Source organism: Lepus europaeus, chromosome 10 (genome assembly GCF_033115175.1).
Source record: "Lepus europaeus isolate LE1 chromosome 10, mLepTim1.pri, whole genome shotgun sequence".
Taxonomy (NCBI): Eukaryota; Metazoa; Chordata; class Mammalia; order Lagomorpha; family Leporidae; genus Lepus; species Lepus europaeus.
Window position 1 is genome coordinate 39272298 of NC_084836.1, and position 24872 is coordinate 39297169.

At 34.7% G+C, this 24872-nt stretch overlaps 1 protein-coding gene across 1 annotated transcript in view; it reads left to right on the forward strand.

Annotated features, from left to right (window-relative positions):
- Positions 1–24872, forward strand: part of PPFIA2 (PTPRF interacting protein alpha 2) — a 535398-nt gene that overhangs the window by 420442 nt on the left and 90084 nt on the right. The window contains exons 9-14 of the mRNA XM_062202051.1: positions 4211–4432; positions 11708–11854; positions 12778–12912; positions 18416–18499; positions 18762–18893; positions 20374–20436. Coding sequence (XP_062058035.1) covers positions 4211–4432; positions 11708–11854; positions 12778–12912; positions 18416–18499; positions 18762–18893; positions 20374–20436 — 783 coding nt within the window. The remainder of the gene's footprint in view (positions 1–4210; positions 4433–11707; positions 11855–12777; positions 12913–18415; positions 18500–18761; positions 18894–20373; positions 20437–24872) is intronic.

The following is a 24872-nucleotide window of genomic DNA, read 5'->3' on the forward strand; positions in this document are numbered from 1 at the left end:
GCGGCCATTTGGGGGGGTGAACCAATGGAAGGAAGACCTTTCTCTCTGTCTCTCTCTCTCTCACTGTCTAACTCTGCCTGTCAAAATAAATAAATAAATAAAAATGTTTAAAAATGAAAGGTAGAGTTACAGAGAGGGAGAGGCAGAGCAAGAGTGAAGCCTTTCATCCACTGGTTCACTTCCCAAATGGGCACAATGACCAGGGTTAGACCAGGCCGAAGCCAAGAGCCAGAGCTTCATGTGGGGCTTCCTCATAAGTCCAGGGTCCCAAGCACTTGGGCCATCTTCTGCCACTTTCCCAGGCACATTAGCAAGGAACTGAATCAGAGGATCAGTTGGGACTCCACCCAGCATCCATAGGTGGTGATTTAACTCGCTACACATAGCACCAGCCCCAAAACATTGTAAAACAAACTTTACTTTTTAATGGTCTTTGTGATTTAGACAAAAAGTAAGTTTAAGAGTGAGCATTTAGGCTAGAAGTTAAGGTGCCTGCATCCCACGTTGGAGTGGGAAGTGTTCTATTCCTGGCTCAGACTCTGGATTCCAGCTTCCCATCAACACTGACTCTGGGCGGCCCTGGTGATGTTTCAGGAATTGAGTCCTTGCTACCCACACAGGAGATCTGGATTGAGTTCCTGGCTCACAGCTTTAACCCCTTCCAGGTTCTCACTTCACTTCCAGCATCAGCACCAGCACCAGGGCCATTGCAGGCTTTGGGGACTGAACCAGTAGATGGGAACATTCTCTCTCTCTCTCTCTCTCTCTCTCTCTCTCTCTCTCTGTGTGTGTGTCTTACACTCATTTTAGAAAGAACAACTTTATATACAATTTGATGTACATAATTATTTGGAATTTTAGAAATTTGCATACCTGTATAAACACTACCCAAATCAAGATAGAGGACATTTCTTGCACCCTTAAAAGCGCCCTCATGTTTCTTTGTAATCATTCTCACTCACCCTCTCTGCCCAGACCAAAACAATAACCAGTGTGTTTCCTCACCAGGAGTTCAGCACAGTCTTCTACAGAATTTCCTATGAGTACAATAGCAGAATAGATGCTGCTTGGTCCAGCTTCTTTTGCTCCATATAATATTTTTGAGATTCGTGTTACTGCAGATAATGGAACGTCTACCTCCTCACGTTAAGACTTTGCTCCAGTCAACTGAAAAAAGGAAATGAAGTCTGTCTCCATCTTTTTCTGCCCTTTTAATTTTTATTTGAGCAGAAGTTTCTCCATGTTCTCTCCTTGTTTTAGGTTATTGGGCCCATTAACACATTTTGCCATCTCTTCACATTTCCTCCCTCTGTGTTTTCTTCTCACAGTTTTTATATTTTTTGATCTTCCCCTTTTCCACTGTAATCCTGTTCTTTGTGACAATAACATTCCTAAAAATTATGAACTGTATGAAATTGCACAGTAAAAAACAGAAGTATAGTCACAACCACTCTACTTTAAGATTTATTTTTCAGATTTGTAGTGTGTGTGTGTGTGTGTGTGTGAAAAGAGAGACAGAGAAAGAGAGAATTTTAAAAGAGAAAAGATTTTAAAAACTCACAGGGCTTAGAGAGGGAAATTTGGTTTTCACAACAACACTAAAGATTATTAATATCACTAAAACATGAGAAAATTAATACAAATGGTAGCACAGTTTGACATGTGTTAAGTATTTAAGAAGCTCACCAAGTCTACAATAAATACCGCTCTTCACACTGAAAAATACTTGAAATTTGATTGGAGAAGTGGGAACCAGAGGTTAAAAGTTTCACTTATTGTCAAGTGCTAGAAGAAGGGGCATTTGAAGTGAAGAGTTGTAAAATATGGCTAGGTGAACTTGTAACACTTGTAGGAAACTTACATAGAAATGTGCATGCATGCATTTTTTTTATTCCTACTTAAAATGTAGTTCAGCTGAGTGCAACTTGCTGTTTTTAGCCAGTGCTTCTCAAGAACAAAATTGCACTTAAGAAAACACAAAATTTACATTGTGTTTGAATTGTTCCTAATATATCTATGGTGTGAGAGCAAATGCATGTTGTTAAATATAAGCATTAAAGCAGAACTAACTGTACTCTCTTTGCATTTTACCCATGCACTCCTGTTTCTACTTGATTGTGCTCTTCTCTTGGCATTATTTCTCCCCAATTCCTACATTATCTTCCCCATAAAACTTTCCCAATGCAGCAACGGTGTATCACATTTTTCTTTTTTTAGTTTTTAATTAAGAAATATTGTGGGCCGGCGCCGTGGCTCAACAGACTAATCCTCCGCCTTGCGGCGCCAGCACACCGGGTTCTAGTCCTGGTCGGGGCACTGGATTCTGTCCCGGTTGCCCCTCTTCCAGGCCAGCTCTCTGCTGTGGCCAGGGAGTGCAGTGGAGGATGGCCCAAGTGCTTGGGCCCTGCACCCCATGGGAGACCAGGAGAAGCACCTGGCTCCTGGCTTCGGATCAGCATGGTGCGCCAGCTGCGGTGGCCATTGGAGGGGTGAACCAATGGCAAAGGAAGACCTTTCTCTCTGTCTCTCTCTCTCTCACTGTCCACTCTGTCAAAAAAAAATATTGTGTACATTTTAGTATTTTTTGTATATGCACAACGTGAAATCATTAAATGATTAAATGAGTCAAATTAACAAATCCATCAGTTCACTTATTTATCAGTTTTTGTTGTGAAAACATTTAACATATACTCTCCCAATGACTTTAGAACATTCATTATTGTTAACTGTAGTCACTGTGCTGTGAATATCTCACTAAGGGCTACTCCTCTCTGAAGCTTTATACTGTTTGACTAACATCTCCACTTTCCTCACTGACACCCCCACCACCCCTTTTACTCTATTATCATAGAAGACAATAGACATCTAGACTCTACATGTAAGTGAGGCCACGTGGTATTTTTCTTTCTGTGCCTGGCTTATTTCAGTCAATATAATATCCTCTAAATTCTTCCAAGTTATTACAAGTGACAGAATTTCCTACTTTTGAAGGACTGCATAGTATTCAATTGCATAAATATTCCACATTTTCTTTATCCATTCATCCATTAATGGACAGTTAGGTTGATTCCACTTCTTGGCTATTGTGAGTAATGCAGTAAACATGAGAGTACAGATATGCTGTCAATATACTTCTTTCATTTCATTTGATTATATATACCAAATTGCGGATTATTGGACCACATGGGAGTTCCATATCTAATTTTCTCAGGAATTTATGTACTGTTTCTATAATGACTGTACTAATTTACATTACCACCAACAGTGTCCTAGAGTTCCCTTTTCTTGAAATTCTTGTCATTCTTTTTATCTTCTGCTTTTTGATAATAAGCATTCTAACATGTATTTCCTTGGTAATTTGTGATGTTGGTCATTTTTCAATGAATCTGCTGGCCTTTTGTATAGCTTCTTTTAAGAAATATCTACTCAGGCCTTTGTCCAGTTCATGTGGTTATTTGTTTATTACTATTGAGCTGTTTGAAATATTTCATATTTATATATATGCATATATATATATATATAAAATCTGTGGGGCCTACTTCTGGATACATGGGTCACCCTGGTTTCTAAGGTAGCCCTCTCAGGAAATAGAAAGATCATCCCCAAATATATAACCTATTTTAGCCTCCTCCTGTGGATTATATGGACACAAGACTTTTGTGATGATAGAAATACAGAAATCAGCAACTTTCTATGCTATATGTTTGTTCCAGCAAGATCAGATTCACAGCAGGAAAAACCTTTGAAAAAATACTGTGTAAGTTTCTGTTCCTGAGTGTATTTGAGAATAAAGCATGGAAAATCACAAAATATTTCACCATTGTTGTGTCCTTATCTATTAATTTAAAAAATTGTATTATATCAATATAAAATGTGTTAATATTTAGAAAATAATAATTGCCACTTATTTTAAGATATACCCGCGTGCATGTGTGGATATATATATATATATATATATATATATATATATATATTTGTTAATCTCCAGTTCAAATACACCTGTTAACTTGTTGGAGAATTACTAATCTGCCTTCATATTTAATGTAAATTAACTGTTTTCTAAGAAACTTAGTTTTTCTCCAAAGTTAATTCTTTTGAAATGCTATTATTTCTCAGTGTGAACAGAGTAAGCTTCATTTCATTAAGTTCACAAATGTTAAATTAAAGATAAAGAAAACCTTAACTGCTATTTCTTTTTCTATTCCTGCAGCGTTTGTCCAACGGTTCTATAGACTCGACTGATGAAACTAGTCAAATAGTGGAACTACAGGAATTGCTTGAAAAGCAAAACTATGAAATGGCCCAAATGAAAGAACGCTTAGCAGCTCTTTCTTCCCGAGTGGGCGAGGTGGAACAGGAAGCAGAGACAGCAAGAAAGGATCTCATTAAAACTGAAGAAATGAACACTAAATATCAAAGGGACATTAGGGAGGTGAGTGAGCCATACACTTTCACTCTTTGCTTCCTGAATGCTGCTCAGAGATGCTTTTTCCATAATTCCCCCTAATGGCATTTACTCTTTACTTCTTCTCAGAAGGCCATAATTTAGGGTACATTATATTAGTTATGAAGCTTGTTTTTTAAGGTAGAAAGTTTGCTCTGTCAATTCCTTCTTACATATGAAAAGAAACTTTTAATATCAGATCTTGGATACTTTCTGAAGTTTTTAATTTTTTTGGAAGCTTTTAGTTTAAAACAACCCTGGATGTATGAATCATGAATTGTTATGCTCTGCACATACAGGAATATTCCAAGATGTTATTTTAAATTATCTCTTCTTTTATTTTGTATTTGGGTCTATGAATGTGAATGCTTATGTGTGCATATGCGTATGCATACATAAGTATAGCAATCTCTTTTTCTACATATTCAGTTCTTGCTAGAATTACCATTGCTTTTATCTACTTAAAAGGGAGAGTACTTTAAATTACCAAAAAAGATAGAAGAATGTGATTTATTGTTAACTTTGACAGATCTTATCCACTGAGGTGATAGTTTAATCTCGTTTCATTTTCTCACAATTAAAAATAAAATTATGTATATATATATGGAAATTTCATTTTGTGACTTTTCACCTTTTCCAGGCTTATATATTCTTTTAGGTCACATATTTGTGTCTATTTTATATCTTCTGTACATAATTAGCTGGTAGTTAATGGAGTTGACTATTTTCTATGTGTCTGATTCTTTTCTTCTCATTTTCTCATTAACTCATTTGCCAGCCTTGGGGCTTTCCTTGGTACCCTTCACTCAAGTACTACATTTAAAAATTGTTTTGTTTATATAACATGAACAGATCTCAAGTATTTCATATATACAGACTTAACATAATGATAGTTACTACCCCACCTCCCCACCCATGCTCCCTCTTTCCCATCTCCTTCTTTTCTTATTTTTTCCTTTTATTTTTTATAATACCATACTTAAGTTTATTTTATAATCACAAACTTAAGCCTCCGCTAAATAAAGAATTCAACAAGTATTAAGTAGAAAAACCACTGTTCCTTAAGAGTATATACAAGGGCTGTAAACAATAATCAAATCTTAAAATGTCAATTTCGCTCATTTACATTACATGTGTTTTGTACTCTCACCTACTACATTCAGTTCAGCAGTAATTCCTGTTATCTCTTGGTTTAGGAGTTTTAGCTGTTTCCTTTCATTTTAGCATTCACCTCCTCTGTTCACATTTATTTAACACAGTGTCACTTACAGGAAAGATATATATCACTTCTAGCCCTGATTGTCCAATTAAAAAAAAATAGCTCCTTAAAACTAATGGTATCTGGATGTAGGTGCCAGAAGCCCAGTCGGATGGAAAGCGTCAGTCCTGTGATGCCAGGTGCTCATTCTCTTGTTAGAAATTCAAGATGTGACACTTCCATATGGAACCACTTTAAAATACAACTGTTTGTATGCAGCTATGTCTTTGAAGGGTGTCATGAAAAAGAAATATCTGTCCTCATCCACCTGTGAAGGGAGGTTGCAAACACAAATGTTTTCCGTGCCAGGCAGGCAGTAGAAATGTGTAAAGTGCCAGGTGCAAGACAGTAGGAAGTGCTAGAACTGATGAGACCAGTGAACAGAGCTTGCACTCAGCCTGCCTTTCTCAATGCATGACAACTTTTTTTTCTATACTCATGCACACACACTGCGCACTGTGAAAGCTAATTAAGAATTTATCAGATTCAGATTTCAAGCCACAGACCCTAATTTAGTAAGGATTTACTAAGGACCAACCATATGTGAAAGCTATTACAGGAGCGTTGTTATTTAATTTCTCTAATTCTTCATAACTGCTTCTTAGGGGAGGTGCTTATTATTATTCTCATTTTTCTCAAGAGAGGCCAAGCTTTAGTCTTAGAGAGGTAAAGAGACTTGTACAAGGCCTTTGCACTTCCCTGTAGCACCAGAAAGAAATAGGATCATTCGGTCTTAAAAACCTATGTTTCTTCCTCTGTGAGCTGCTTCCAAATCTATACAATACGGTAATTTATTCAGTGATAACAACTAAGATTAAAATGCAGTTGTAATATGGCACCCAAATAATCAATCTTTTGACAATTCTTTCAAATAAGTAATAAGATGTGAAAATCATGTACTTAAAGAAGGTATCATATTCAAAGCCCCAGCTCTGTACTTACTTTCCTGAATAAGTTCCTAAGCTGTGTTCACTACAAAGTCTATTGGATTGCAAGTTTCTTAATAGAATCATTTAAAAAATTAATTTATTGATACTCTTATAGAATTGTCAATACAGTATGATTTATATATTGGACAATTAAGAAATATTTGTTAATTAAGGAAAAATTATAAATAGAAAAAAAATCATGCAATTAAAAGATAAAATGTATTTTGCTTTCCATGTGAGGACAATCTAATATATGTATAATGAATTATAAAGTTTTATACCATTAATGATTCAGAGTATACTTGTGTGAATTTTTTTGTCAAGAGTCATCCAAAACTGATTTTGTATGATATTTTATCTTTGTTGCTCCTTAAATAGATTTTGACCTTTTAGAAGTAATGTGAACTGATTAAAGATAGACACAGTACACATATTTGGCAAAAATAGACAATCTTATAAAAGTGACTTAGCTCTATACTTCTCAGTCAAGAAGGTTAATAATCTTGTGTGAATAACAATATCTTTAAATACATAGCAGTTCCAAGAACTAAATTTTTCAGTGAAGTATTTAAATCATGTTTTTCTAAATAAACCACTTTCTTTAAAATTCGCTATTAAAATCTCTTCAAAAGTTTTCTAAGTGATTAAATAACTAAATATATATCACTTTAAACTTTTGTATTATTTGAACTTTGCAGTTACAATTTATTTTACTAGATATAAGTTAGTAGAGAGTTATATCTATTTGATAAGATAAAAATCAATGAAATCTTTATGATATTTTCTCTGCAATTTTTATGTGGTAGTTTATAGGGCGTAGACAAAGCTCCCTTTTTTCAGAATTTCCTAATAACACGAGGAAAAGAGATTTCTCTGACTTGTAAATTCAAAATTTATTATTGTCAATGCAGCCTGCAGTTAAATATTACATCTCCCAAATGAACTGCTGAATCAAAAATGCAGTACTAAAATCACATACATTATTCCTACAAGTAATATCTATCATAGAACGAGTTCTGCTAATAGTAAACAAAGAGTAATTAATAATAAAAAGCAACTATTATTTTGAGTGTGTATTCCATGTGTGACATTTTAAACACATTTGAAATATTGTATTGTCTAATTCTTAAGAGTAATGTTCTGTAGTATTAGTAGTTCAGCTTAAAAAAATATGAAGTGAAACAGAGGTGTAGAAAAGATAATCAACATTTAATCTTGACAGCAGGGTCAAGTATCAAAAACTCAGCTTTCAAACAAATGTATACTATTTCAGTACTCATTAAGAAATATAGGTATGACTTGTACTGATTTAATTGCTATGAAAATATACTTAGAAATTTGCATTTTCAAGCTACATTCAGAATTTTCTCTTCATTTTCTACATTACTGGCATAATATCAATAGAATTCTGTATGGAAATGAAACCCACAGATACAAAATAACAACAGTAAGCATTCTCAAGGAGTCATTTAAAATAAAAAATCTATATGCCATGGATTTAAAAAAATAAATTTAGAAAACAAGTTAAAATTTAAAATAAAAAGTTTTATAAATAGTAGGTTTATGGGGCTGGCACTATGGCATGCCAGGTAAAGCTATCACCTGCAGTGCCAGCATCCCATATAGGTGACGGTTTGAGTCCCGGCTGCTCCACTTCCGATCTAGCTCTCTGTTGTGGTCTGGGAAGGCAGTAGAAGATGGCTCAAGTCCTTGGGCCACTGTACCCTTGTGGGAGACCCAGAAGAAGTTCCTGGCTTCTGGCTTCAGATCGGCTCAGCTCTGGCCATTGTAGCCAATTGGGGAATGAACCAGTGAATGGAAGAACTCTCTCCCTCCCTCCTTCCTTCCCTCCCTCCCTCCCCCCCCCCTCTCTCTCCACCTCTCCTTCTCTCTCTCTGTAACTCTTTCAAATAAATAAATAAATCTTTTTAAAAAATTGTAGGTTTGTTTGTGATGTCTCAAATCTAGGGTTATGTATATAATGTTTTCCAAAAAATTAATCTGTTTTTTGCCCAATTGATGGATTAATTTCATTTCATGTATTTGAACTTCACTACCACCATAAATAGCCAACTAGATTTTAATAGGATTTTGACAGACAGTAGGATTAAGTAAAGAAGCTAATGAAAACATATTTCTGGTGGAAATGAAGTCACAGAGTATATTCATTTTACAGGGCTGCCATAATAAATAAACCACAAACCACATAGTTCTGAACAACCATAATTTATTTTGTCACAGTTCTGGAGGTTTTAAGTCAAAAATCAAATTTTCAGTAGAGTTGTATTGTCTCTAAGACTGCAGTGCAGAATCTTCTTTGCCCTTCTTGCCTTGCTTCAGATGGTGCTTGGCAGTCATTGGATGGTGCTTGGCAGTCATTGGTACTCTTGACTGGTGGCAGTGTAACTCCAGTCTCTACCTCCCTCCTTCTTCCCTCTATGTCTCTGTGTCTTCAAATCTCCTTTTCCTTATACTAACATCAGTTATTTGATCTAGGGCCCTCACTCATGCTCTGTGACCTTATCTGAACTTGATTATATCTACAAAAGCAGAATCATTTTTTTTTTTTGGGGGGGGGGTAACATTGTGGCTTAGTGGGTAAAAGCTACCACCTGCATTCCATATGGGTGCTGCTTCATGTTCTGGCTGCTTCACTTCTAATCCACCTCCCTACTAATGGCCTGGAAAAGCAGCAGAAGATGGTCCAGGTGTTTGGGCCCTTACGACCCAGGAGGAAGATTCAGAAGAAGATTCTGGTTCCTAGCTTCAGCATGGAGCAGACCTAGCCATTGCAGCCCTCTGGGGGAGTGAACCATCAGGTGGATGACCAATCTCTCTCTCTCTCTCTCTCTCTCTCTCTCTCTCTCTCTCTAACTCTGACTTTCAGATGAATAAATAAAAATTTGTAAAAATAATAAAATAAAATAAACAATCTATATCTTGTACTGATGAAACATTAGCTATTTTATCTCTTTTTTCTTTCTCTTCCACCCATCCTTCTATCATATTCATCTAAAGTCATATTCTGTTACCATTAGTTATTATGTCACTAATTTCTACAAATGACCAAAAAGTAGTTTCTTATCATAATATTTCCTTCTGTTGTGCAACTTCTACTTTTTCATGATTAAAAAATAAATCTGATGGATCAGTTTGTTCATTTTTTTTTAAATGATGATGAATCTTCTCATACTTTCCAATGGTTTTACAAAATTCCTTTCAATCTCAGTATGGCCGATCAGAAAGGTAATTTATGGTTCTTATTTTTATTTTCCTGGAATCATGCTTTTTTTCCCTCTGCCTTTCTCCTCTGATCCATACCAATTTCTTTGTAAGCCTATTTTACTTTTCCAGCTGTTACTACCATCACTTTGAAAATTCAGGAACAAAAAAAGTGATCAAGCTCCCTAAAAAAGAAAGAAACATAGATCCAAAAGCAAATACACCAGTTAACCTCTGAGAAAAAGGTGGAACGTATGTTTTTAATTGAAAACTAGAAGTTAAGTATTTGTGTGGATGTGGTTACATTTCTAAGTGCTGGTGAGGGAAAGACTGTCCATTTAAGACCTTCTTTTATTTAGAAAAAAAGAGAAAAAAATTACCTGCTCTGTAGGTATAATAGGAATTTTTCTGATCCCTGAAGAAGAATAACAGAAAGACTGAAAGGTATGAGTGATCCAATGAATATGGAGGGGTCAGCATTGTGGTACAGTGGGTTCAGCCTATGCTTGTGATGCTAGCATTCCATTCATGTGTCGAGTCCAGCTGCTCCCTTCCATTCCAACTCCCTTCTGCTGCACCTGGGACATGAGCAGAGGGTGGTCCTAGTACTTTGACCTGTACACCCATGTGGGGAGATCGGGATGGATTCCAGACCCAGCCCCATTATTGCAGTCATGTGGGAAGTGAACCCGCAGGTGGAAGATATCTCTCTCTCCCCCCAATTTTCTCTGTCATTCTTTCTAACTCTGCATTTCAGATAAATAAATAAATATTTTAAAAAACGAATGTGGGAAAAAAAGTAATATTTGGAAACTATCACCATCCTCTCAGTTCTAGGCTCCTATACAAAGGACTGTCTTACACTCTCAGAAATTATTCATTTCTGCTGCTGATTTTTTCCCTAATTCTTCTCAGTAAAGTATTTTATTTATCAACAAATTTCCATAAAAGCCATTGGAAAGGTAAACTATTTCCATATTATCATCTCTAGATTAGCTTGTTTAAAAATGGCTGGTTAAAATATTATGACTTTCTAGGCGGGCACTGTGACATAGTAGGCTAATCCAGCTGATCCAGCTCTCTGCTATGGCCTGGGAAAGCAGTGGAAGATGGCCCAAGTGCTTTGGCCCCTGCACCCATGTGGGAGACCTGGAAGAAGCTCCTGGCTCCTAGCTTCGGATTGGCTCAACTCCAGCCATTGCAGCCATTTGAGAGTAATCAGCGGACAGAAGACCTCTCTTTCTACTCCCTGTCTGTAACTCTAACTCTCAAATGAATAAATAAAAGCTTAAAAAATTATGGCTTTTTCATTTGAACTTCATTTGAACTTGATTGATAGTTGATTGAGTTAATAGTTGTTCATTGAGTTCCCTAAATTCTTATTTAATTGGAATGTATACAATATTATCATAAGTCTCCAAGTTTCTGATCTACTGTAAGTATGATTTAAGTACATGATTCTCTTGCCTCCTCTTTTAAGCATTGATTTACTCTTCATTATGTCTAAATGTAAAAGTACTAATAATGTTTATCACTCCTTATTTGAAGATGGTTTTACAATTTGCACTTGAACCCACCAACAGTCTGATGCTTCGCAAATCTACTCATAACTGTACTTACTTCTGTGGCATAATGAGCTTTCTTATTTGTCATTTCTTTTAAAGCTTTTGGTTAATTCAAGATGAAAGAAGAATTCTGACAGATAAGTTGAATGAACTCTTGCATTCCTTCTATGTAAGGAATGAGTAATACTTCAAGAAAGCAATCATATTTATATCTTTTATTTAAATAGTAGGACAATAAGATAACCTATCAGAGAATCTGATTTGAGTGTTTTTGTTCTTTTAATTGTAGGCAATGGCACAGAAGGAAGATATGGAAGAAAGAATCACAACCCTTGAGAAGCGTTACCTCAGTGCTCAGAGAGAATCTACCTCCATACATGACATGAATGATAAACTAGAAAATGAATTGGCAAATAAAGAAGCCATCCTACGGCAGGTTCAGTATCTCCATTCTGGTCCATATATGTATTCTCATCAATCTCAAACCATACGGTGAATAAAATAAGGTATTTCTTGGCAGATATTGGCTAATTATCCTCTAAAATTTAGAGTGGCACCAGTTAACAAATGTAACATTCATTGTGCAATTCATTTTCCAGGAAACTATAGAAATTATTTGTCTTAATAATAAGATATTGAATATTATTTCTTTGTATATATATAATAACCAGAAACTGCATTAAAGAGTTTGCATGCATTGGTTCACTGAACTCTAACACCACCTATAAATAGATATCGTTACTATACTGAGGACACAGAGGTTCCGAGGCATGAACACTTTCCCAAGGTTGCACATCTGATAAATGTCAGGACCAGTAATGTAAGCCTAAGTCAGTTGGGCTCTAGAGAAAGTGTGGGCAAACTATGAGCAGCGGGCTGAATCTGATGGGCTGCTTTTGTAACGGAGTCTTAATGAAAACCATTGTTCATTTTAACCTAATCATTGTCTATGACTGCTTCTCTGCTATCGTAGCAGAGTTAATAATTGTAACAAAGATTATATCATACAGAAAGCCTAAAAGTGTACTGTCTGACCCTTCACAGAAAATGTTTTCCAACCCCATTTCTGAAGCCCGAACTCTTAATCATCATTCTACTGTCCCTCTCCCTCTCCACTCTAATACTCTCACTTTCAATATTTTGTTGTCACAGTTCATATGATGCTGAATGTTACTAAAGAAAATAGATAAATAATATATGAAACCATGATGACAATCATCACTTAGCACATCTGGAGGTGGTGGTAGCTGATTTTAGATCTGGAACCATGACTGAAGTGTTAATACCCTGGTGCTGGTACTTGTATTTGCTCTCTTTACTCTGGCCTTCTAAGTTTCTCTGTTACTATTGCGATTTCAGATGGAAGAGAAAAATCGACAGTTACAAGAGCGTCTTGAGCTGGCTGAGCAAAAGTTGCAGCAAACTATGAGAAAGGCTGAAACCCTACCTGAAGTAGAGGCTGAACTGGCTCAGAGAATTGCAGCCCTAACAAAGGTACTGTGCTAAAACAATGGCCGACCTATATGGAGAAGTAACTGACAATTAAAGTGGAATTTTAAAAAAGAGCTTCTTTAGGCACTATTTAGGCTAAGTGTATTTAATCTTTATGTATTTGTACATTATTTTATAGTTCTTTTCTTCCTGTATATGTTTTATTTATACCACATCAAGTGATGGCGATATCAAGGTGATGATCTGGCTGCCTATTTAAACAAAGAACACAAAACAAACTTTTATGTCTTGTTATGGTTAATTTTCCATAATATTTGCATGTAAGAATAATCATGAAGATACATACACAATAATAATTTTTAATATGTAAATACATGAGATGTAAAAATTTATCAGACTTCACATACATTATTTACTATTAGAAGTATAGATAATTGGTGTTTTTCTATTTATAGTGTGGTAAATTTGCTAGAAGTTTAAAGTCTTGGAGAAGCCTAAAGCCATTAGATAGTCAAAAAATAGTTTTTATAATTTCTTCTGAAAAAAATTAAAATCAGTATTCTGAAGGTTATTCATTCAATATTTTCTGTTATAATGTGACCAGAAGATTCTGTAACTATCTGTATATATTTTAGTGTTGAACAACCATTACAATGAATGTTAAAAAGGGTTATTCTGATCTCTTATAGTGAAATGGAAATGATATTACTTCAAAATGTAAATATATATATATATATCCCTAGAATAAAAATCGTGATTTTTGTCACATAAGGATAATCATAGTATGTTTGATTCAATAGCAATTCAAAAATATATGTACATTTTAGATAATCACATAACCATCACAATTTGCTACATTTTCCAGGCCATTGCAATAAACAGATACAATAGGTATATGAACATAAAACTAAAAATTCTGGTTTAGGGATGTTCCAGAACAACTGACACAACAGTGCAAAAGTAAGGCAAACACACACACACACACATACATACACACATGCACACGTACACACATACATACACACATGCACACACATACACACATACATACACACATACACACATACAGACATGCATACACACACACACACTGCATTGCTAAAAATGTAAACAGTTAAGGAAGAATGTGTCCCTCAGCATTCCTGACAACAAGACAGCAGCTTTCCTGAACCACTCACTGCCTGAACGAGTGCACCATCATGCCTCATTTTGTTCAGATGCACAGTTTTCTGATCCTACATCTGGCCTCTGCTCATCTCCCTGACTTGGAGGAAAATGTAGACTGATTTGTCTGTTGGTTAAAACAGGAAAAATAATCAGTAGTGAAAAGGCCAAGAGTTGACAAAGTAGAGCAGGATCAGGAGACATTGGAGCAGTTGATTTTGTATAGAATGCTGGAGTAACTAGCTGAATAGAATATTAGTCTGAAATTTGGATCACTCTATAGGCACACACTGTATCAGTAAACCTCACTGGCAATTTCACAAATGTGTGGTTTCTAAGTAAAAGGAAATGTATCACTTAATTTGAAAAATACTTTCTAAATTATGAAAAGCAATACAAACATATTAGTATTATTCTATTTTTTCTTGGCAATACTAAATTTAATTTATATAACATGGATTATGATAAACATCCTTAGGCTTGTTATCTGAGGAGCTTGAAGAACTTTCTTAAAGTAGTCTCTCATTCAATTTACCTATTTTGAGAGGAATTGGGTGAGTGACTAAATAAGAAAAAATAACTTTGTAAAATTTTACTATCAAATAATCATCAATATTATCCTGAGTAAAATATCAGAAAATATGGAATCTCCCCTAAGAATCACAATTTAGAATTCAGCAAATCTTTGGTAGACCCAGAATAAAACATTATTAAGAAAAAATATTTGACTTATAGGGCTTTAAGATAAAATTCCTATAATTACTTGATTTAAAATATTCAAAAAATAACTAAAAATGATTACCTCATCTTTTTTCCCTTCTCTTTTTTCTTCTCTTATTATTCCTCATCTTTCTCTTACCTAAGATATTGCCAATATTTCCCTTTATCTGAACCCTTTAAATTTACTAATTTTTCAGAAAAATTTTATCCTTCTTGAAAACCTTCATATTCTTTAATTTGTTCACCTTCATTTTCCCATCTTATCTTTTGACTGGTTCTGTATCAACAATGTATTTCAGACATACAATTTTTATTTGGCCACCATATTTATTTTAAAATATAAACACCTTAAGTGCTAAGAGTTTATCATGAACATGCTCCTTTCACTTGTAACTCTTTTTATCCAACAGCTCAAAAAAATCACTCTTTAATTTGTTCACCTAATATTTATGGCTTCAATAATCTTGTACTTTCTCTTGTTTTCTTTACTCAAGCCCCCTAGGAAGGTTCTCAATATGGCTGTTTCATTTTTTCTTTCAATTTTCATTCATTTTCAGTATTTCACTCTTATTGATCATAGTGGTCATTTTCTACTTTTTAAACTTTCTAACTAATCACTGAAGTAATAGGATTTCTTCTTCACTTAAAACTAGGCCCCCATAATACATAATTTGAAAAGTATACTTAACAACCTCTCAATATTTTATTTGATATATATATATACATGTATATACAAATATAATATATATATTTGCTTACTATATGCTACCTGTTTGTTTGGCTCTCTTCTCTTTCATTTCTTTATTTCTGAATATATTTCTGCTCTTCTCAAAAACCGTTTTAGCTTCTAGTGTACTCTAGAAGTTCAGCTCATTCGAAATCTGATTGTACTACATTTTATAGTGAAACCAAGATAAATCCAGTTTTCTGTCAAGAATTATAAAAATAGTAGACTAACTGTATGGTCTCTGTATTTACATCAACTGCTGACTTTGTAGTCTTCACAAAGCTAAGTTGAATATAAATGAGTAGTGTTGGTTGAAAATCATCTACTGTTTAGAAATTATATCTGGAGTTACCCTTTGATTGATTGGACTATTTTTTCTTCATTGTGTGTGTGTATGTGTGTGTGTGTGTAGGAGAAACTCATTTAAAGGTTTTTGGAAAGTTAAAATTGTTTACTAATGCTTATGGATAAAATTAAATGTTGACTTTAGCAAATTTATACACAATTAACCAGTGAAGATTATTTGGGGTTCCCAATCTTATGATTTCTTAGGTCTAAATTAAAATGTATAGTTCCCTCAGCAAGGACATAATCCATCTTGAATTCCCTGAGGTATTTCATTTATTTCTAGTACCAGTAAAAAGTATCAAAATAATAACAGTAACAAAAGAATTCTTGTTCTATATCTAGAATGAATTTCACATTATTTGGTATGTTTCCAAGAGTTAAGACAAAAACAGGCAGAAATCTTAAAGACATTACAAATTTGTATTTTTGAAAAGATAGTTCGGGGCTTTGAAATATTCATAACTTGAATATCTTGAATTAGTCACTACATTAATTTTAATTCCACTAGCTGCCTGTTAAAATGTACTTTTGAAGAATTAGATATCTTTATCAATTTAAGGTATATATTTCAATAATATTTTGACTCATTCACTGTATCTTTAATAGAACTCTGTTTTAAATGATATTATCAAACTATTTTGTGGTATTTAAGGACCATGCTAATTTTTTGTTGCTTCTGCTTAAGAATTTGAGGAAGACCTGGCAAAGTAATGAATTATTTTTATTTCTTCATTATCTTCCATAGTTGTGATATAAAAAAACTCAAAGTCTTATGAAATTTAAATCTTAGTTTTAATTTGAACGAACATGCAAGATTTGATATTTTAAATGTTTATTAATTGAATTAAAATTTGTTGAACAAATATAGTACATATGTATACAAGTCAATACTTGAATAGGATATTATTTACTGTGACTACTTGACATGTTTTTATAATCCTGTACTGGCATAAGCATGTTTCACTATTTTAGAATGAACTTACAAAATGTGATAAAATGTGCTCTAAAGTTAAAATGTGCCATCTTGCAATAGGGCTCTTTTGATGTTCTAATTACTTACAATTCTGATTAAAATAGCTTTATATGTAATCTGTGCATAACATACAAATATAATTCAGCTACCAGCAATGTCACATGTGTCAAACACTCTTGTACCTATCATAATCTGATAGTCACCTCCAAGACACAGGGCAAACATGAGCTCACAAAGGCATTGTGCTGCCTCTTCACAAAAGGGCACTATTTTGTTTCCATAGCAACAAATCAGTGTCTAAACAGCTTTGGAAGGGACCCTAGTACCATTTAGGAAAGTTCACAAATAAGTTTCCTTGCCCTCAGCGCATTATTGTTGTCTTAATAATCTGAGGGGGACTTTTAATCATTTTCATTTAAAATTGTAAATGAAATTTACATCTGAGAATAAGCAATTGGATTCCAGACCAATGTCCACATATATTCAGAGACCAGAAGTCATTTCATAAGTTCACAACTGTTTTGGAAGAAAACTCAATGTTGCTTGAATTGGGGAATACTCATAGTAATTAACACTATGGCTTAGCTTTTGCTCTGATTTCTACAGGGCAAGATTTATGATAAATTTTGTACCAAATTTATTACACTTGAGCCATTGCCTAACATATTCCTTACATTGAGATACAGTTTCCATTATTTTTATATAATAAACCAACCAAAATGTAAAACTTTTAACATTAACTTTTACCAGTCTCTCAGAGACATATTCTAGTGTTTGGTTTCCCATAATCCAATTATTATGTGACTCTATCAGAGTTGCTTCAGTTCAGTCTGTAGTAGTCATTCATTGCCAGCCATCACTAACTTTCCATATCTTAGGTTGACAGCTTTTTATTTTAACATATCATTGAGTTTCATTTATAACCATCGACTGCATCATGTTCACCAGATGTCAATGTAGTTTCCACATAAAATTCTATTAAAGTATTATATTTGCTGTCACACTTTTCTTTTAAGCATTCTGTGCTATATTCTGTTCAGTGTGTGTCTTTAGTTCTGATTTTTCAATTTTGTCCCTCTCCTTTTCCTTGATCTGTTAGTCTGATCCAACCTCTTCTACCTCATCTGATGATTATCAATATGTTATGGAAGCTAAACTACAAGAAATGATCTCCATACGTAGGAAGGTAGTCCTACTGGACTTTACTTTCTATTGCTAAATAGAATCCATCTAAGTTTTTCTTTTCATTTCTAAAAATTATGTTACTTTTATTTATTGATAATCGACCATCTGTGCAGTTCAGTGCTTCAGGAGCTTAAGATTGGACAATGGCAGGTTTGTGTTCAAACCATGCACAGTTTGCATGTTACATTTGGCTGATTTCATTGCTCACAAATAACTCCAATGTTTTGCTGATGCTTGGATGTAACAGGCCTCTGTAGCTGACACATTTCAAGCAATGCTGTTCAGCTGCCTGTTTAAAGAAAGTTTATTTTTTGAAAACTATGTTTGCAGTTGGTAGTAGCTTGCTTTACATTTTATTTCAATTTATTTAGAGGAAAAGAGTTAATCAGATCTTATATTCCAGATGCATTCTTCATATATCTGAACAGGCTGAAGAGAGACATGGAAATATTGAAGAACGAATGAGACATCTTGAAGGCCAACTTGAAGAGAAGAATCAGGAACTTCAAAGAGTATGTATATTAAGAACCCATCTTCCTGCCAACCAAATCCTCAGTTTACGGCTTTGTACTGTGCATATGAAAAGAAAGCTTTTGAATGATGGGCTATATTTAAAATCTTGTGGATATAGCCTATGCATTTAAAAAAAAAACTTTCTAGCAATTTAATCAAAATAAAATTAAATCCATTTTAAAACTAGCAAATCTCTAACCTTGAAGAATCTTTAAAAGGTTTACCTGTCTAAATTATTTTTATTTTTTTCATCAATGTAAGGCTAGGCAAAGAGAGAAAATGAATGAGGAACATAACAAAAGATTATCCGATACTGTGGACAGACTTCTGACTGAGTCCAATGAACGCCTACAGCTGCACTTAAAGGAAAGAATGGCTGCCCTAGAAGAGAAGGTAAAATTACAGAAGGGTAGACTTGCATGAATATTTAGCTTTGTTCTTGTGACCATGCTAGTTTGTACCCCTGCAACCATTGTCTTAATCAGATGATCCTTTATCATCCCCATGTGAAAGCATGTCTGATAGAATCTTAGTAATGAATGATTTCTGTAAAAATGGATAAAATCAGTTTTTAGTGAACACAAATGTGTGATATATAATTCTTTCATATTTCTATGCTCAAATGAAGTAAATATGTTAAAATGTATTGTGACTGGTGACAAAAATATTTATCTTTATTCTGGTATTCAGATAAGTTATAAGACAAAAATAAATATTTTGGGGTTATTTGGAGCCTTGCTTTGGATTATTTATATTTCTCAAGTGGCTGATTGCTATTACCAGTCGTCTAATAGCCAAAGTTCGAGTAAGTTTATCTCACCAATAGACATAGTGTCAGTACCACTAAAGGGTTTAGGGACCCAGTATTTTCATCTGCACTGTTTAAAAAAAAAAAAAGTACTTCTTGATACATGATTATATATGTCTTATTGATAGTTGGCAGCTACCAGACCAGCAAGAGTACATGAAAGAGTTGCTAACTCCAGAGCATAAACAAGGTTAGGAACTAAAACCCAAGAGGACAAATTATTTTGGAAATTTATTTTGAATGTCAACCACTACTTTAGCTAGACATTCTTTCATGAAACATAAAATAAACCAGAATAAAGAAAATATTTCAACAAAGTGTAAATTTGTTACCCATTAGGAAGGCATAAGGCGTGCTTTTTCTCATGTAACTCCAAATATATGACTGTCATATAGTTGTTACACTGCTTAATTTTATCATACAAATTTGAAAACAATGCATTATTTAAAAATAGCAATAATACTTTCATGGTGAGGATTCTTTCAGCTACCTGAAAGAAGCAACTTATTTTTGCCTGTCTTGATGACATGTAACACTGGTTTTCCAAATACCTACAATTTCTTTTTTATCTCTATGATAATTTTGAAATTATTATAAATTATTAATTCTGTATTTGAAATAGATGTTTAGAGAATGAAATCTTAAAATATGATTTGATAATTTCTTCTTTCTTCAGATCTTAAAAATCAATTTAGCTGATATTTTTAAAACACCTCTAGCTAACATTTAGAATGTTACTTTCTCTCATTTGGAGAATAATCTAATATTTTCTACTTTAAAGCATAGTCTGAGAAGAGGCAAACAGAAAAGCCTTGAAAGGTAATATTTATTCCATATGTACACTCAAGTCTTACAAAATAACATTTCCTATTTAAATTATGTATTTCTCAAAATGTTAAGGTATCATGTTTAATGATCCTTTTGAAACTTGGTTTCTATGGAAACCAAGAAATGGCTGCAACTCAAAAGGAATCAAAGAAGATCCTTGAGTGATTGAAATTAATCTACATACTCCAGTATATTATATTTAATGTATTAATTATGTATATATTTTTCTTTTTGTAGAATGTTTTAATTCAAGAATCGGAAACTTTCAGAAAGAACCTTGAAGAATCATTACATGATAAGGTATTATGGAAACCTACATTTTTGTTCATTTTTCTACTTCTATAAATATTTTGGATAAATATTTTGTTGTAAAATATATCTGATAAGGAATAATTTTTGGATGTGATCTTTTTGAAGCATTTTTAACTTTTCTACCTAAAAAAAGGGTAGATGTATAAGTAGAATTTCTTACATGAATTTTTAAGGCCCAAATGTATGAAAAAAATCTCTATCTACTCAGGAAGCTCCTCTCATGTTAGCATACAGTCACCACTCCTCCAAAGATGATCATTATCTTGGCTTCTAACATTTAAAAACAACAGTTTTGTCTTGCTTTCTGACTTATGTAAATGGGATAAGAATGTGTCTAGTTTGACATGCTATTTCAGCACCAATACATTAAGTAGATGTTATATATAAATATTTTGAGGAATTATGTATTTTCAAACATAATAGTAGTTTAAGAGTCACTGAAAAATCTGAGTAGAGAGAACATGCATTTATTGACCAATAAGAACAGAGTGCAGCAGCAGCTGCTAAGTGCCAACCATCAAGCAGACAGAGTTACAGGGAGAAGAGGTCAGCGAGCATTGCTGCGGAAGGCGACAGTGAGGAAGGCTTATTTATAGGAGAGGTAGGATTCTCTTACAAGTCGTGTGAAGCACAGTGTATGTGACATGATCACAGGTGCCTGATAAGGTGAGAAGGTAGATAGGGAAGGTGATATCTTAAATAATATTAGACTGGAATCACCTATCCCTGCTCTAAGATATGTAGATAAGAACTTTATTATGAAATATTTAAAGTTGTAGTTGCTAATATGCCTTTTCCTTCTTCTTTAGCCTTCTTTCCATATTTTAGTGCAATAAAATGAAATAGCTAACTTAAAAAGAAATCTATAAATGTGTGTTAAGTAGAAGGTACAAGGAATAGAGAAAAAGGGAGAGAGAAGAGAGGAAAGGAAGAAAAAGGGAAGAGAATGAGGGACAGGTGAAGATAGGTTAGGAAGAAGAAACTGAAGGAAGGAAAAAGGAAGGGAAAAAAGGAAAAAAAAGGATCAAGGAATAATTTGACATCAATATGGCAAGGCATTATAAAAGATGAAAAAGAAAAGGAGAGGGAGAGCAATTCTACATTTAACCTATTAGATCCTATATATTATGATATTAATATTTTATTTATTCTTGTTTTAAAGTTTATTTGGAAAGCAGAGAGACATGATTTCCCCCATCTGCTGGTCAATTTGCAAAATGCCCACAACAGTAGGGCCTGGATCAGAACAAAGCCAGGAGCAAGAAACAAAATCTGGGAATCCCACATGGTTGGCAGAGACCCAGCTACTGAGCCATCACTGCTGCCTCATAGGGTGTGCCTTAGCAGGAAAGTGAAATCAAAGGTGGAGCTGGGCCTCGAACCCAGGCCCTCTAATATTGGATACAGGCATCCCAAGCAGTGTCAACTGCAGCATCAAAACACCCACCCCTGAGGTTAATTTTTAAAAGTCCCACAGTCAGGGTATCTGCAGACTCCTGATAGATAGGTCTACTAAAACAACATAAATGGTGCTTAGAAGATAAAATATAATTCTTTCTGAAATATTTCAGAAAGGTGACTTTAAAACATCACTTTAGCAAGCTCTTGAAGCCATATGTGATCTTTACAATTAGAGATGGGAGCGGCATTCTACATAGAGGATGGAGCCTATGCAACAGCAAGGAAAAAGCAAAAATGGCTAGATTGCTAAATTGTTAGAATTTCTCCATTACTGGTATGTGTTTGAAAAACTAGATTGGCCAGATTGTGGATTTTGGACTTGATGTTGTTATGCAATGTTATGTTATCCAGAGCTCTGTGTGCTCCTGGCAAGATCCCCAGAACCCACTCCCCCACCTACGACCCAAACCTTGTAGCTGGAACAATCTGCCTGGGCAATCGGCACTACTAATCATTTCACACTTAGCATAGTTATTCTCGCTAATCTTCAGAGAGTGAAAAGCCTGGTTCAGACCTCATTTCTGAACTATCATCTCATAGAGACACACACACATTGGCCTGGTGATATCTATCACACCTCAGATCCTCACTCAATTATCTATTCTCAGTTTAGTTCAGCGAAATCCTCAGTGTGCTCAACCTCTTCTCTCAGAGTTTCTCCTTAGCATCTTCATCTCTAAAATTTCAGATTCCTAGAGTAAGCCTGGGATCTCTTCTCCTGTTCAGTTCTTGGTGGCCTCCTCTGATCTCATGAATTTAAAAACCATCTTCAAATTGAGCATTTCCAACTTTAGATCAACTGCTGGGTGCTCTCCCATGAGGGAATGCATAGATTCTATGCAAGCTCATTGTTACCATTTCAGCTCAAATTTGACATCTCACTCTCCTCCCCAGATTTCCCCACAGTAAACACCAATACCACCTAACCTAACCACCTTCTGCAGCAGTTTTCTTGTCTCAGAAAATCATAACTGTGGGGCTTGCATTGTGGTACAATGGGTTAAGCCACTGCCTGCAATGCAGGCATCACACATGAGCGCTGGTTTGAGTCCCGGCTGCTCCACTCCCAATCCAGCTCCCTACGAATGGCCTAAGAAAGCAGCAGAAGATGGACCAAGTGCTTGGTCCCCTGAACCCACATGGAAGACCTGGATTAACCTCCTTACTCTTGGCTTTGGCCTGGCCTAGGCCTGGCCATTGTGGCCATTTTGGGGGGGTGAATCAGGAGATGGAAGATATCTATCTGCCTCCCTCCCTCTGTCTCTTTAACTCTGCCTTTAAAATAAATAAATGAATCTTTTAAAAATTATAACTGCAACTTCCCAAGTTACTCTTGTTAAAAATCTTGGCATTATTCTTAACACCTATGTTTATCCCACACTCCATGTCCAGTACAGTAGCCAGTCTTGTTAGTTCTACAACCAAAATTTGCCAAAATCTAGTCATTCTTTTCCTGAGATCATTCTTTTTAAGACATTATTTTCTTGCCTGAATTTTTGGATTAGGCTTCGTAGTTCTCTTTCCAATCTCTCCAACTCATCCTACAGTTGATTTCCCAACTGTCAGAATTACCTTGTCACTCCCTGCTCAAAAATCTTCAGTGTTTCCCGTCTCTCTCAGACTCAAAGATGAAGGGTTTAAAATGGTTTGTGATGCCTTTCAGTACTGTCCCTGAATCCTGTAATCATCTATTTTTTAAATTCATCCCCTACATGCCTTTCTCCTCGCCCTTTCTGCTTGGCCTCTTTGGACTCTGCTCTCCATCTCATTAAATATGCTTCCTCTAAGAAGGCGTGTACTCTTCTGTGCCTTCTGTCTGCCATGCATTTTCTTAAGATATTCTCACATGTTTTTCCTTTTCTTTTCTTTTCTTTAGCTCTGCATTCAAATATCACTTTATCAGAGAACCCTTCCATGACTCCTGTATTTTACCCTCCTCATGCAACCTGTAATCCCATATGTCCTATTTGCTTCTTAGGAAGCTCATCTTCCCCACCAGATTGCAAATCACACAAAAGAAGAAACTTTGTCAGTTCACTACTTACCTTTAGTGCTTGGACTACAAGCAATGCATTTTTTTGTGTGTGGAAATAAAGAACAAATGAATTAATGAGTCCCAGAAGGAACTACGGTACCTTTTTTAAGCGAGATGTTTATTAGATAGTACATGTGCTTTAAAATGATATGTGAGGAAGAAATAGATGCTGGTAGAATAATTTTTTAAAAACAAGGGTAAAAAGGGTTTAAAGTAGAATGGTTGTTATCAGAATAAAACCAGCAGATAAGAAAAATATGGCAAAGTCCACATTGACAAAAACTGTGGTGGGAATAGAAGTATGAATGGAATAACATGTCCAGCCCTGATCACTGGGAAGGGGAAAACAGAAACAAAATCGGAACAGACAGATTCAAGCATTTCTAACGATATAGAAGTGTTAACCATTAAAACAAAAAGGTTAATGAAGACAGTACATCACAAAACCTTCAGCAGGAAAGGAAACTGTTTTGTGAACCATTTGTTTTTGTTTGATTTGTTCGTGCATGTCAGTTTTAAGTTAATAGTTTTTACAGTCAGTACATTTTAATGGAAACAACTTGACCTAAAACTGTCGCAGAATTTTTTGACTCATTAAAACAAAGTTTAATGAGTAAAAAAGCAGAAAAAGCATTTAATTAAGGGCTACGAGACAACCTCCATCTTCATGAATTTACAAACTGAAACTGACATTGGCCAACCTGCCAAAATTATCAAAAATACAAGTAATTGTACTGATAAATCCAGTAATTACATTCTATTTCCTTTTGAACTGATGATTTTTTTTCTGACCACTTTAATCCAGCACTTTTTCTCCTTCATCCCAACAATACTGTATTAATAAGACTTTTTCCTTATTTTTATAGCTGGATATGGTTTCTAATCTGCATTTTGAAGTGATGTCTACCTAACTAATCCTGGCTTTAAT